Here is a 13,951-nt window from a genome sequence, read left to right on the forward strand (position 1 = left end):
TATATGTTGGAGACATCCAATACCGGTTCACCGCTTGGCCAGATGAATAGGTAAAGAGGCTGGTCGATTTAAATGTGTAACGTCACAATGTAGCCGTATACTTCTCTTTTTTTGGAAGAACAGATCAGATAGACATCTGACCATCACACATTGTGGAGATAGCAATCTACGAACAACAAAAACCTCTTTTATTGCCCACTCAACCTAGGCATATCATTAAGTGCCCTGAAGATTTGCATAGGTGGGGAGATATTTATCTAACATACACATCTGTAATAGGTGTGATTTAGTAACACAGTTATCCTATAGATTGGGGGAAATTTCTTCTTTGGTCTTTTGTTTTCAGTGTGTGGAACATTTACATATATAGTTCTTGTGATATAACTCAGCGGCTCAGCAGATCACTATTTCAATATCCTCTATGAAGAGTAAACAACAATGGGTTACCATTTACCTCAGAATAGCTCATAAGTGAATTAATCACTTGTCACTGGTAATGGAAATATAAAAATGTTGAGTGTTTATGCACGACACTTTAATTTATAATAGTTTTAGCATTGAACTTTTGCTCTTGAGGAATTACCTTCTTATATTATAGTGTTTTGTATATTTACTGTCTAAAATCTAATATCCAAAAAAGTGATTCTATTGAGTTATTCTACTATTACTTTCATTCTATGACTTAAAATGACCTAATTAAGGAAGAGTTTGCATGACATTTGTTGGCTACTGTAGCCAATAAAGACTGTTGTCAACACAATATGTTTTCATATTCAATCAGCACTGTTCTAGGAACCTGTCACAAAGAAAAATATTACAATACAATACAAACCACAACAACAACAATAACAACAACAAAGCTTTCTACCTTCTCTCCTTGCCTCTTATTTATTCAGGTGGTGGTGTTGACCCTTCCATTCCTTATTACTGATTGCCTGGAGTCTTGGCAATTTAAGAGTAAAAGTTTATTCTACTGTTGCACTCCTTATAAGTTGCTCTAGATAAGAGCATCAGCTAAATGCCTGCAGTTCATTAAATTCTTTTCAGTTACAGAATGTCATCAAATGATCATGTCAGTGAAAAGCAACAGTATACTGCAGGCCACAGGTGCAGAACCTATGGGCAAACTATGGAAGTGAAGCTGAATTGGAATAAAAGTAGTGAAATAGACTATTTGTATCCCCCACTGACCAGCATGCCATAAACACAGGTTAAGATAAATGTGCTTGTAAAGGTTAATGGTTAATAATGTAGTGACCACTGTGCAGCTCTGCCCGTGCCTCACACACGCAGCCGACTCCCTCTTCAAATAAACACTGGCTTTTTGAGAAGTTCATTTATCGCAGGTTTACAGTTTTAAATATCAACTGACTTGCTCCTGAAGTTCCCCTTTCAGCTCGGTTAAGTGTGAGTGCGGCGGTGGTCATGCCTGAACGCCGAGCTGGAAAGATTACAGAGAAAAAGAAATAATAAAGATGCACAGATTATAGCCAAAATTAACCTGCTCAGGTTACAGATTCATTCAGCTGACTGCAGCTTGGCTGATGGAATGTGAGATGATTGATTCAATTGTTTTATTATTCATAAATTTTTTCATTATTATACAATATCACTACATTTCTTTATTATTTTCATCAGTATAGAAAAAGACTGTCTTTATTTTTGGTTCAGGGGTGTGTGTGGGAGTGGGGGTACAGGGGTGGGGGTGTTTGTGTGTGTTTCCTGCCTGTGCAGCATGCTGATAAAAACACAGAACCACAAACCTTGTCCTTTCTCCCACTCCGTCTTTCCCTCTTTCCATTCATGGTGAAACTTCTGTCAAATGAACTCCATAAATTAGCGACCACAACCCCCCTGGCTGAAGCTGCAGCCTGACAGCTGTGTGCTGATGTTGGCACCGTGTGGAGCGTGGGATGCAGACTCTAGAGCAGCTCCCTCTCCACTCCGTTAAGCCAAAGAATTGGTCTCTAGGGTCTTAACAAAGATGCTTTCTAATGTTTAGATAGGATTACATGTTTGTAGGGATGGGACGATGCTTATCTCACAATACGATTCAATACACAGTATGGGGTTCACAATTCAATACAGCTACGATATGATGTGATAAATGAAAGTTCAGTGACAACAAAGTGTGACTGTGCAGAATTCTGTCTGCCTAACAATGGCACTGCCTTGCTAGAATGTAAACAACAATTTTTAAATGTCATTACAAAGTGCAGTGATGGAGAGCTTGTGAAATTGTGATGGTCAAGTCATCTCATTTGTGATTACTACAGCACAATAAAATTGAGCTAATATCGCAGTTAATTTTTCTGCCCCACGATAAGTATTGTCACATTTTTTTTATTGTGATATATTGAATCCCTACATGTTTGTAATGATTTTTCATGCTGTATGTATGTGTCAAGTTCCCAAAAATGATAAAATGTATGGCATTATATAATAATTCATAAGTGCTGTTTCTTGATAATCAGTTGATCTAAAGAGCTCACTCTGCATGGTTGCACTTATTTGAAGGGGGAAATAATATGGGATGCATTTTCCATTTTCTTCATGGTTGTTGTACTATTTGGCCAGCCCACAATATTCTATTCTATTCTATTCTATTCTATTCTATTCTATTCTATTCTATTCTATTCTATGTTCTCATTATGTATGTCATATATAACATAGTCAGCCTACACACAGAGATTGTGCTGCTAGAATCCTATTGAATTGATGATGCAACTGATAATGTAATAACTGAAAACAGAAAATATAACAACTTGTCAAAATGTGATAAAATGTCCTTCTAAATGAGTTGAAGGTGTAATAAGCCTGTTAATGAAATAAATTGCAAGTAAATGTAACAATATCACATCATTATAATCAGCCATTATTACTTCATAAGTGGTGTGACATATTTTAACTGTTGATTATTACTGTAATGTAATAACCAAGTAAGGAGAATGGAATAACTAAATACTATTATGACAAAATCAGCTAAAAATATGTGACACCGCTGTGATATTATTACAGTTACTAGCAATTTATTACATTAACAGGTTTTATTACATTTTCAACCCATTTAAAGGGACATTTTATTACATTGTGACAAATGATTATATTATCTGCAAGTTATTACATTATCAGTTGCTTTATTCTTCTGATTAGCTGGAAATTAGTCAGTGAGTCCATGTGCAATGTGTGTTTAGTTGTGGTGGTGGTGGAGGGGAGGGTTATGAGAAACACAGAGAGATAGATAGAGAGATAGAGAGATAGAGAGGTGCATCTGTGTCTGTGAAGGTGCTATATTTTCTGGCAGAGCAGACGTGCTGGATCTTTATCTTTCCAAACAAAGAAGCACTTTCCTTCCCCTTCTCAATTCAATAGCTGCGTGCATTTTGACACCAATGTGGGAACGGCAGCGTAACCGCAGCACAGTCAACAACTATTGTACTTCTTTATTTACTGGCACTCAATGAAAATCAAGAAGTGTGAAAGCCACAGGCACACATTAGTCTATCAGACCAAATGATGATGTGACCACAGAGTTGTAAAATCATTATCTGTGAGAGCATGTCTTTGTCAGGCTGAGCGCTGCTTGAGCATCAGAAAACCAAATTGATGCACATAGTTGGTCCTAGTAACTGTAATAATAATTATTCCTAATAATTATCTGTGTCTCTGCTACTTGTTTTCTTGACATTTAGTATCCTATTTAAAAATGCATTTTTTGGGGATTATTTTTTATATGAGTTCTATACAAAGCACTCTATTCTATCAAAGTGAAAACAGAATTGTAGAATTACAGAAATATTCAACCTCTTTGCTTTCTTTAGGCTAAATTGCCATATCAGCAAAAACTTGTTCTGAACAATGTTTTCCTTTCAAACTTTTTTTATTTTCTTTCTGCTAACAAAGCTGCCCTTCACTAGATGTTAATGGGACTTAATGGGGTTTTATGGTGTTGGCTAGGTTCTCCATAAGCATAGTAAAGCACAGTATGGGATATATGGTTAATTTATGGATGACATTTAAGTGCAATTGTTGAGGTTTGAGAGACAATACAAATAATATAATAATGTATCTATATAGTAAATACTATAATCAAGTATACATAATCTATCCTATTATTATTAGGTGTAACATTTTCTACTTGATGTAAAGTGACTGTAGTGGTGCCTACTGACCAGCAGTGGGCAGGCCAGGGCCATAAACCCCATACATATCACATACTGTATCTCCCAAACTCCAGGTCCCAGTACAAGAAAACACTTGTCTTTTCATACAGTTACAATTCACTGTAGACCACTGAGGAATGAGACACATTTTACAGTTCAAAGCTCTGTGCTGACCTAGTTGTACAGTGAGTGAACCTATTTGCTTTTCAGTTCACTTGTTTTTCACATTATCTTTGTCATGTGATACTTTGGTGATACTTTCAGGGAAATTCTCTTTTTTCTTCCCTCCTCTGCATGGAGGTCAGAGGTCAGGCTCAGATAAAGAGCAGCAGCCCTATAGCCGTGTCACTCGAGATGGCTGCCACCAATCTTTTGATCATGCCATTGTGGAAATGATCATTGGTGGAAGATACAGTAAGCTAAAATGTAAAACAGCAAATGTATCTTTTGGCTGAACATCCCAGTTGCAGGTCTATTGAATGTTTAAAATTTCTATGTCTCATGCACTGTCCACTCATTAATAAATGCAGTTTTCCTTAGCTTCATTACATTTCTATGGAAGTGTACTATATGAGATTAAGATGATATAGCTAGAAGAGGCATTTGCATCCATTTTTATTCCATAATGTCATTTTCTGGTGTAATAATGAGAGAGACAATCACACAAAGAAACATCAAACCAAAGTTTCAATTTTCAGGATTCTTTAAAATTGTACCTTTGTTACATCTTTGTACATTTCTGATTAACTTGTGTGAACATTCTTTTTTACATTTCTGGCTAAGTTCTGTGAGAGATACAGAAAAACAAAGGCCATGAGCTCCGCTGTGAGCTGAGGTAGCACAAAAAGAATCTGAAAAATCAAATTAATGTTCTTAATAATAACTGCAACAGGTATACAAAGAGCGTCAGACAGTAAAATCCAGAATTCGGAGAGTGAAGGGAGTGGAATACATCATTTGGAATAGATAAAAAAAAAAAAAAAAGACCTGGGTTGAAAGGGTGTCTGGGGTTCATGGAGACTGGTTGTCTACTTTCGGCAGTAGGCCACAGCACCATATGCCACTACTCCCACAACGGCTACCAAAGCAGCACCTCCACACAGCAGCACTGGTAGCTCAGTGGAGCTGGGAGGTTTGGTAGTCTTGGGACCAGTTGGCTCTGGCTCCGGCTTCTCTGGTGCTGCCTGAGACGCTGTAACAGCAGGTTCCTCTGCAGCAGGGAGGGGAATCTGTGAGAATTTCAATTGGTCGAGAGTTTGGCTCTCCGCTGAAGGCTCTGCTGCTATTGGTGCCAGGACAGGGGGAGGGCGGAGCTCCTGTGTGAAATAAAGCTCCTCTATCTCGGAGGTCGTGGCTGAAGGGACCGGGGTGGAGGTGGTGGAGGGGGGCTCCAGCTGGACGATAGGCAGGGGCGGCAGTGCCATCGGGGGAACCACCTGCCTGAACTCGGCGGGCCCCCTCTCCGCGCGGGGCTCCTCCGCCGACACCAGGAGCCCTTCAGTTTCTGGGGCGCGGAGGTCCTGCTGCTCCTCCCTGAGCTGCGCCAGCTCCCGCTCCCCGCCCAGCACGCTCAGCACGCTGGTCTGCAGCTCCTCGTCCTCTTCCTCCTCCTCCATCCTCCTCCTCCTGTCCTCCTCCCCGGCCTTCTCTGCCTCCTCCAGCATCTCGGCCTCCTCGCGCTCCAGGTGGACCATGTCGGAGTTGGAGGAATGGTTCTCCTCGCCGGCCAGCACCGCCCCATCGCTGCTGTCCAGGCTCTTGGTGTCCTCGGGGTCCATGTCGCCCATCGTGGACCAGGACTCCGCCAGCAGGCTCTCGCTCTGCCAGGGCCCGGGGCTCTCTCCCTGCATCAGAGGCAGAGTGGCGGGGCTGGGGCCGAGGGTGCTGGGCTCCCCTCCGCCTCCATCCTCCCTGCTGGACTCGACTGGGGCCTTTCCCTCCAGAATGAAGCCTGGCTGCTGCACAGACACAGAAAATATTAGTGGGGACACAGAGTCACTCCAAGTTTTATATTCAAGCACAGTAAACTGAAGTAATAATACAATACTGTGCAATATTGACACAGCAAGGTGAACGTGCTCAGTGACACAAGCAAAGCCCTGCTTGGAAAAAGTTGCTCACTCTTTGCTCTGTATTGCAGTGGCTGAGACTATCTATAGCCTTGTCCCCACATATCTTACTATCTTTAGGCGCTATATACGTCTCCATCTGTCGCCCGAGAGTGGAAGCTATTTCAGAGATTTCACATGACGTGAAGATCGGACAAGAGTGGGGATTTAAAGGGAAAGTGATATTGCAGTAGATATTCACAATGTGTGAAACACCAACATGGTAGAGATTTCTGCCATTTCCATTTCTCAACATTCTCACCAACACCAAGGTATTAACATATAATCTCAACAGTATGAAGTCTCCATTTCTGAACAGATACACGTCTGTTTGCATGCATTCGGCCCACACATGCCTGTTTCTTCCAAGGTGACCCGCTTCACCCCTGAGGCCACGTCTCAGCTTTGCTTGCAGAAAATATTTGCCACCCTGCCAGCCCCAGAATAGACAGTCTCAACACTCGCTCTCCGGTGGGTAATGTAGTATCATGTTCACAACATGTTGCCTGTGTGCCTGTGAAATGGGGCACCAGGTTTTCTCTGGTTTCAGAATATGTCCCTTAATAAGGGTAAACCCCTTAACAACCTCTCCAGGGCTTATATATCTGTTTACATTTACAGTTAACCTGAGATCAGACAGGGAATCCAAAATCTGACATTTAAGTGGTGCCGCTGATTGTAGTAATGAGTAGCGGCACCAAGAGGCGAAATGCAATACAGATTTGCTGCTAAGCTCCAGGTATTAGCTAATAATCCAAAAATAAACTGTGAGTAAACTGAAGAATATTCTGAATAAGCTGTTTACTGAAGAGATCAAACACCAGTGGAATTTGTCACTGAATGAAAAAGACATGTCATTAAAAACAGTAGATTATTAAGACATGTCTGCTGAAGATTTATCTGGCAGAAGAGATTGTAAACATGTATGTAAAATGTATATATAAAGATATGAAGGTATTAATTGTTTGACTGAATTGGTCCCTAAAAATCCCTGTGACTTTATCTACACTTGGCATTAAAGATGGAAAGCAGATAGAATAAATATCTAGATTGTGTCTGGTTATGACACCAAGCTGCTTTTAAAAATCATGCAAATACACATAAGACGTTTGGGATTTGGATTTCCTCAACTTAACTGGTCCCTTCCATTTCAATATGGGTTGGTGCATATATTCCAAATTTTAAACACTATTTCTATTGTGTTGCCTCACAGGGGAAAGCAAACACCCTCCCTGCCTGTTATGCAACAGCTTGGTAGTTTTTGTGCAATAAAACCTCTGACTCCAAGCCCAGCAGCTGGACAAAATCAATTTAAAAAAAAAAAAAGCCTTAGCCCTTGAATAAAAATCTCCAGAACATAGTGGTGCCTTGATAGAACTAAATAATCTGATCATAAATCCTCAATTTTGTGTTTCAAATCTGTAAATCTGGGGCTGATTCAGGGCATATTTTGTGTGTTTATTATTTGTATATTTTGTATATTTTCAAAGTTTTTTTTTTACTCATGCTTCAGTGAATCAAGACCTTGAAAAGTCCTGTCATTCCACCACACCCACTCCAGAGGTAGCAGGCTGTGAAACAAACGCCTCCCAGACGTCAGTGATTTAATGACCAACTAGCTGCCATATTGCCTGTCTGGTGCCAAAGCTGCTGTGTTTTAGGCCTGCAGAGGCTCCAACCTGCGAGGAACGTCTGAAACATTAAAGATTACCGGTAAAACACTTTAAACCTGTCACATTCAGAAAGGTGCCTCTGTGCCCCTGCTTAAAAAAAAAACAATCAACCTTTTCTACTGTGTGATCCTCCTTCACTCACTGGCCTACTTGAGTAATTGGATTCACATTGATCCTATCCCAGCGATAACAGACTCATGGTAAAGTAAACGATCAGTGAGATGTAGGCCACTCAGCTGCTCTTTCTATGCTAATATGCGAGGGTGACAGTGCATGCACACAGTGTGACGGTGATATGAGCCAATCAGAATGAACATAAGGTCAGTGTGAATGTCAGACACAGGAAGTATGAGAGAACTGCTTGATTGGACTGCTGCTTTTTTTTCAAATCAGTCCCACACACCCCTTTTTCTCTCTTATACAAGGTTACATTTTGCCCTTCACTACACCTAAGTGACCTATTACTGACCCATCTGCTGAGATGTTTATAGATATCACACTCTTAACAAAGCATGGTATGCAAAAGCCACTAAATCAAATCACATTCCTGAGTCACTGTACAGTGTCTGCTCTTATTCACACACACACAGATATCCCTGTTATTCCTGTGGAAGATTTCAGGCTCTTGTGTAAAACTTTCCATAATGTGCAGCAAAGAGACACAAAGCAGTGTTGAGCATACCTGGGTCTTCTCTGTGCAGGGCTGAGTGAGCGGCTAGACGGGAGACAGATGTTGAAGATCAGGGAGAGACGTGCGTTCAGACCCGAACAACAACACAGAGGCAGACATGCATGCTGTAGCTGGCACAGGAGTAACGAGCTGGACAAGTCGGGCACAGGTCTCTCTCTCTCTCTCTCTCTCTCTCTCTCTCTCTCTCTCGCTCTCTCTCTCTCTCTCTCACCCTCTCCCTCTCTCTCTCTCTCAGTCTGTCTATCTCTATCCTACCCTCCCCACTGCCCAAATCCATGACATAACAGTTGGCTGGAGAGCAGTCAGTGGTGACTTTGCTATCTATTCAGACTGAGCAAGACCATGAACAATGTAGTTAAACTCTGTATTATATGGTATTTCTTGCTTTTTAATAGATTAGAATTCATGTTCCTGGCTGCATCAATGGACAATAAAGTTTTTAATCTTGAATCAAACTTTAGACTGTTAACTTGTCTGTCAATGGTCTGTGAAAGGTTAACAGAGATCAGTAGGGAAGTACACAGCTGGCAGAGGTTAATGTCCGCTGTCCAAACAGCAGACCAGCCGTCCACAGTGAGTTGTGAGTCTTTGACACAGAGTGGAAAATGTATGTCAAACACAGAGAAGAGCTATTTCTAATGCTGGACTTTCCAAGTTCTAGTTCCCTCTACTGGTAAGATATGTTACAAGACTGGAAACTGTGCCAGGGGGTACAGCACATATACTGTTATACTGTACATAATATACATACATATGTAGAGCTTGGATTTCATAATGCACTGCTCTCACAAAAAAGAACCAGGGCAATACCATAACAAAATTTAGGAGGATAGTATAGGCCTATACAAATATAAGTCCCAATAGGAATATTATAGTGATGCCATAGAAAATATAAAAAAAAATACATTAAGTACAATAAGGTCACTATAAACTCATGAATGAGTTCATAGACACACTATAAGTTCCTATAGGGATATAATAGGAATATTAAAATGAAAAGACATAGCAAAATACCATAAAGAACGAAAAAGTATTAACTCACTAGGCACACTATAAGTCCCTATAGGAACACTGTAGCAATATTATATTGATTTTTAGTTTGTAAACTGATTAGTTTAAAGAGAACTGAATATCCGTGTCACAATTCATACATTCTTACATTTGAAATATATATATATATATTTTAATTATAATTAAACGAGGCACTACAAATAATAGGCTATACTAATAACTGACTAATGGAATGAATTGCTGTCATTCATATTGCCCTTTTCTTCTATCATAAATATCAGGATAAACTAAACGGTCCTTGTTCTCACGCCTGATTGGCTGCTGGGCCGGAAGTAAACATCATGTGACTGTGAAAATCAGCTGATCCTCCGTAGACATCTTTACGAGTCACGACTGCGGCGATTAATTCATACCTCCTTCTCTGTGATTTTCGGGTAAATATTGATCCAGACGTCGAGTTGCATGATCGAAATCTCTTGGTTGTGAACGAAACTCGCGTCTCCCTCACTGTGAATTTATTTCTTGTTTTTATTTTCCCGGCAGGCCCGAGCGGATCTTTGACAGCTGCAACCATGGCGCTCAGCGATGCCGATGTACAGAAGCAGGTACGCCAGTTTTTAGCCTTTTTAACCTTCGAAATGTCACCATCCACATGTTTACTGTCTATTACTGTAGATGTGCATCGCATTACATCGCTGGTTGTCTGATTGTAAGAATGGAAAATGTTCCTAGTCACTGAGTAATGAATATGTTCAAGGTGTGTGTCGAGGAGGATGACATTGAGAGAGCTGCTGTAGGTTAGTATTGGAATAAACAGAAACATAGAATACAATACACTCTCTAGGTTATGTAGGATTGGGTTATGTTTGTGGAAGTTACAATTATAGCAAGATAAGCTGCCATTTTGCAGCCATGCAAGTTCTGACTGAGATGATGAGGGCCATATTTCCCCTTGGTCACATGATGAACACATGCCAGGCCTCATGAGGAACTTCCAATGATCCACTATCTGGTCACTCAGTGAATATGAAACCTCAGCAAATACTGGAAATAGGCTACTCTACACCTAAGAAAAACGAATGTATGCCTACAGTAAACATCCACACATAGGTTACAAGTCTTAAGTGTAGTGGGTTTATTGTAAGGATATTGTCTGAAGCAAAATGGACAGGAACATTCCTCACCATAGTGACAGAACCAGGCAGGAGATGCTTCATTTGCAGCATGGTGAGCAAACATTCCCAGCTTTCAGTCTGGGAGAACTGATGAGTTGCAGTCAGTTGTAGGCTAGAACATACTTTACAATACATAACACTTTGAGATAAACTTTTGCATATATATAATCACAGAAAATACTCAGTGATGAAATCTAATGTTTGTAAAGCCACTCCAGCCTTGTTTCTCATCCATGTTTCTCGTTCCTGTGTATAGATCAAGCACATGATGGCCTTCATTGAGCAGGAGGCCAATGAGAAGGCAGAAGAAATTGATGCCAAGGTATAGCACCATACACACACACACACACACACAAACATATGCACACATAATTAACCATATAGTATTGTGTAATGTTTTCAAACAGCAGAACACAGTGCCGAAATGCATCGTCCCTCCGAGTTTCATCAAAATTGGACAAGCAACGTTTGGGATATTATGTTTGAGTTACAAAAAATTTGACCTGAATTATAGCACCCCCAGTTGGCCAATCAATGTCATTTGTAAGGATAGCTGGATTCGTGTAGCAAGTTCTGTGTTAATCAAACTTAAAAATTGACATTTAGTTACAGCACCCCTATCAGACCAAACAGTGTAATTTTTTAAATAGCAAAACACATTGTCAAGATGTGTCATCCCTCCAAGTTTCATCAAAATGGGACCAGTGGGTTTCTGAAATACTGTGTTTGAGTTAAAAATTTTGACCTTTAATTATAGTGCCCCCATTTGGCCAGTCGGTGTAATTTTGTAAACACTGGTGGTTATGGTCTTGGATGGACGATGTAAAGATTTCCACTGCCTGAGCGAGTTGTGTCTCCCCCTGCAGGCAGAAGAGGAGTTCAACATTGAGAAGGGCCGTCTGGTTCAGACTCAGAGGCTGAAGATAATGGAGTACTATGAGAAGAAAGAGAAGCAGATTGAACAGCAGAAAAAAATGTGAGTTAGTCACGCCTAGACATCACAGGACATATCCTGTCTGCCCTCTCTCCGGTCTTTTTGAACTGAGGAATAACTGTACGCATGACACACAGTCTCCATAATTTTATTTAGCCGCATCGTCCAACAATGTCCCGATTGTTAACTGTCTGCAGTGTCCACAGAGTTTCCTCACCAAGGCAAACTCTCCTGCTCACATAGTCAAACAGATCCTATCTATCCTATCTATCTGTGTGCTATTTGTCTCCCCTATAGTCAAATGTCAAACCTGATGAACCAGGCTCGACTGAAGGTACTGAAGGCACGAGATGACATGATCTCGGTAAGCCCCTTCAGTCAGACTGTGATCTCTTATTTACACAGAAAAGTGTACAAGGCCCTCTTATGTAAATGACCCTGACCTTGTGTCAATTTGTACCTGTAGGAAATGTTGAATGAGGCCCGTCAGCAGCTCGCTAATGTCGCAAAGGACCCGGCCAGGTACCCAGCTCTGATGGACGGCCTGATTCTACAGGTTAGCAGCTCTACCTCAGTGTCCATCTGTAGATAGGAGATCGGCGGCCGTGTTGAGTGGAAGATGGAAGTGTGATAACCTTTTCTTTATGCTTTACATCAGGGATTCTATCAGCTGCTGGAGCCCAAAGTGACCATTCGCTGCCGTAAACAGGACCTGCAGATATTACAGGTGAGTAACAGCATTTCCATTAGCGTGTTAGTCAGTGCCTCGATTCAAATTGCATTACAACTGTTCTTTTCTCTCAGGCGTCCATCCAGAAGAACATTCCCATATATAAGGCGGCTGTGAAGAGCAATCTGGAGGTCCGCATCGATCAGGACAACTTCCTCGCCCCAGACATGTACATATCATCACATTTGAAAGACAAATAGACAAATAGAGCTTCACAAAGTCATAACTACTCCTGATGATTGACTGAAGTGTCTTCTGTAGTGGATCTGACTTGTTTTGTGTTTACTTTTTGTCTGTCTTCAGCTCTGGAGGCATTGAGATCTATAATGGTGATGGGAAGATCAAGGTGTCCAACACCCTGGAGAGCAGACTGGACCTCATGGCTCAGCAGGTAGGAAACAGGGACAGGTCATAATGTTATTATTATTATTATTATTAGGTCTATTACTATCTATATTATAATCTAGACTCCTGCTGACTTTTACATGTCTAACATTAGTCATGTTTCTGCATTTTGTACATCACATTAACCGTGAGTCTCTCTGTTCCCAGATGATGCCTGAAATCCGAGTGGCTCTCTTCGGTGCCAACCCGAACCGCAAGTTTTTGGACTGAGTTGCTCCGCTGTCTTAGAGAAGAGTTCTTCCTTTTATTTTTTATTTTGTCATATAAAATATTTCATTCCTGTGTCTGTGAAAAGAATTTCCGATGCAATTCCAGCTCAAAAGAGACACGTTGTTGTTGTGTGATGTATTGCTGTATTTTTCTGTGCATTAAGGGACAGGATGAGGATAGACACTGCAACTCAATATTACAGATGTGCATTGTAGGTACTTGTGCACATTACAATGACCGGTTTACTCTGCTGCTCCCTTCAGAGGGTCTCAGTTTACACTGCTTAGTCAGGGACGATGTGATTGGCTCAATGTTTAACACTCCAGGATCTGATTGGATCAGTCCTCATGACAGATACAGCCGCTATCTCACAGTTTCCCATTAACTTCTACCCCACATGATAAGTTGCATGGAGCATTGTCTTGCTAATAGGTATCTGCTCCAACCAATCACAGAGAAATTAAGTATTTAACAAACAAAAAAAACTGAAGACCATATATGACCTTACTAAGTTAATTTATTGATGTTACATCTACTGTACGTTATACTTATGTCTTGAATTAGAGTGGGTGATGTCATTCCAAAGGATGCACTGTATGTATATGAGGATTCCAAATTAAATTATCTGTATGTGGTTGTGTTTTTTTTTTGGTTTTGTTGTTCTTTTCTTCGATTGTGTCTCCATCTGAAAATGTTATATTGTGGAAATGTTTAACATAATAAAGTATAAATCATTAGTATCACTTCTCTGCTCTTTTTGACTTATACAACTTCTGTATTTCTGGGTGCTCGTTGCCTAGTGATATACAAACTTGTAGTACTTAACATTTATTTTGCAACACTGGGCATTC

At 40.6% G+C, this 13,951-nt stretch overlaps 1 protein-coding gene across 1 annotated transcript; it reads left to right on the plus strand.

Moving 5' to 3' along the window:
• The first annotated feature begins 9,977 nt into the window (after positions 1-9,977).
• atp6v1e1b (ATPase H+ transporting V1 subunit E1b) lies at positions 9,978-13,843 on the plus strand. The gene is made up of 10 exons (XM_071527049.1): positions 9,978-10,080; positions 10,190-10,251; positions 11,078-11,143; positions 11,688-11,797; positions 12,053-12,119; positions 12,222-12,311; positions 12,414-12,482; positions 12,560-12,654; positions 12,789-12,876; positions 13,038-13,843. Exons 2-10 carry the CDS (start codon positions 10,219-10,221, stop codon positions 13,098-13,100), a joined length of 681 nt encoding a protein of 226 aa, XP_071383150.1. The 5' UTR covers positions 9,978-10,080; positions 10,190-10,218; the 3' UTR covers positions 13,101-13,843.
• The last annotated feature ends 108 nt before the right edge of the window (positions 13,844-13,951 follow it).

Source organism: Centroberyx affinis, unplaced genomic scaffold (assembly GCF_046629955.1).
Source record: "Centroberyx affinis isolate AG114_WGS23_722 - 3 ecotype Tasmania unplaced genomic scaffold, CSIRO-AGI_Caff_v1 ptg001486l_1, whole genome shotgun sequence".
Lineage (NCBI taxonomy): Eukaryota > Metazoa > Chordata > Actinopteri > Beryciformes > Berycidae > Centroberyx > Centroberyx affinis.

What these genes read in the sequence shown, in the direction of transcription:
- atp6v1e1b (XM_071527049.1), top strand. Translation starts at nt 10,219, where the DNA reads ATGGCGCTCAGCGATGCCGATGTACAGAAGCAG. An exon ending in CACGAGATGACATGATCTCG is followed by an intron (nt 12,120 to 12,221) that starts GTAAGCCCCTTC and finishes TTGTACCTGTAG; the next exon opens with GAAATGTTGAATGAGGCCCG. An exon ending in TGGACCTCATGGCTCAGCAG is followed by an intron (nt 12,877 to 13,037) that starts GTAGGAAACAGG and finishes CTCTGTTCCCAG; the next exon opens with ATGATGCCTGAAATCCGAGT.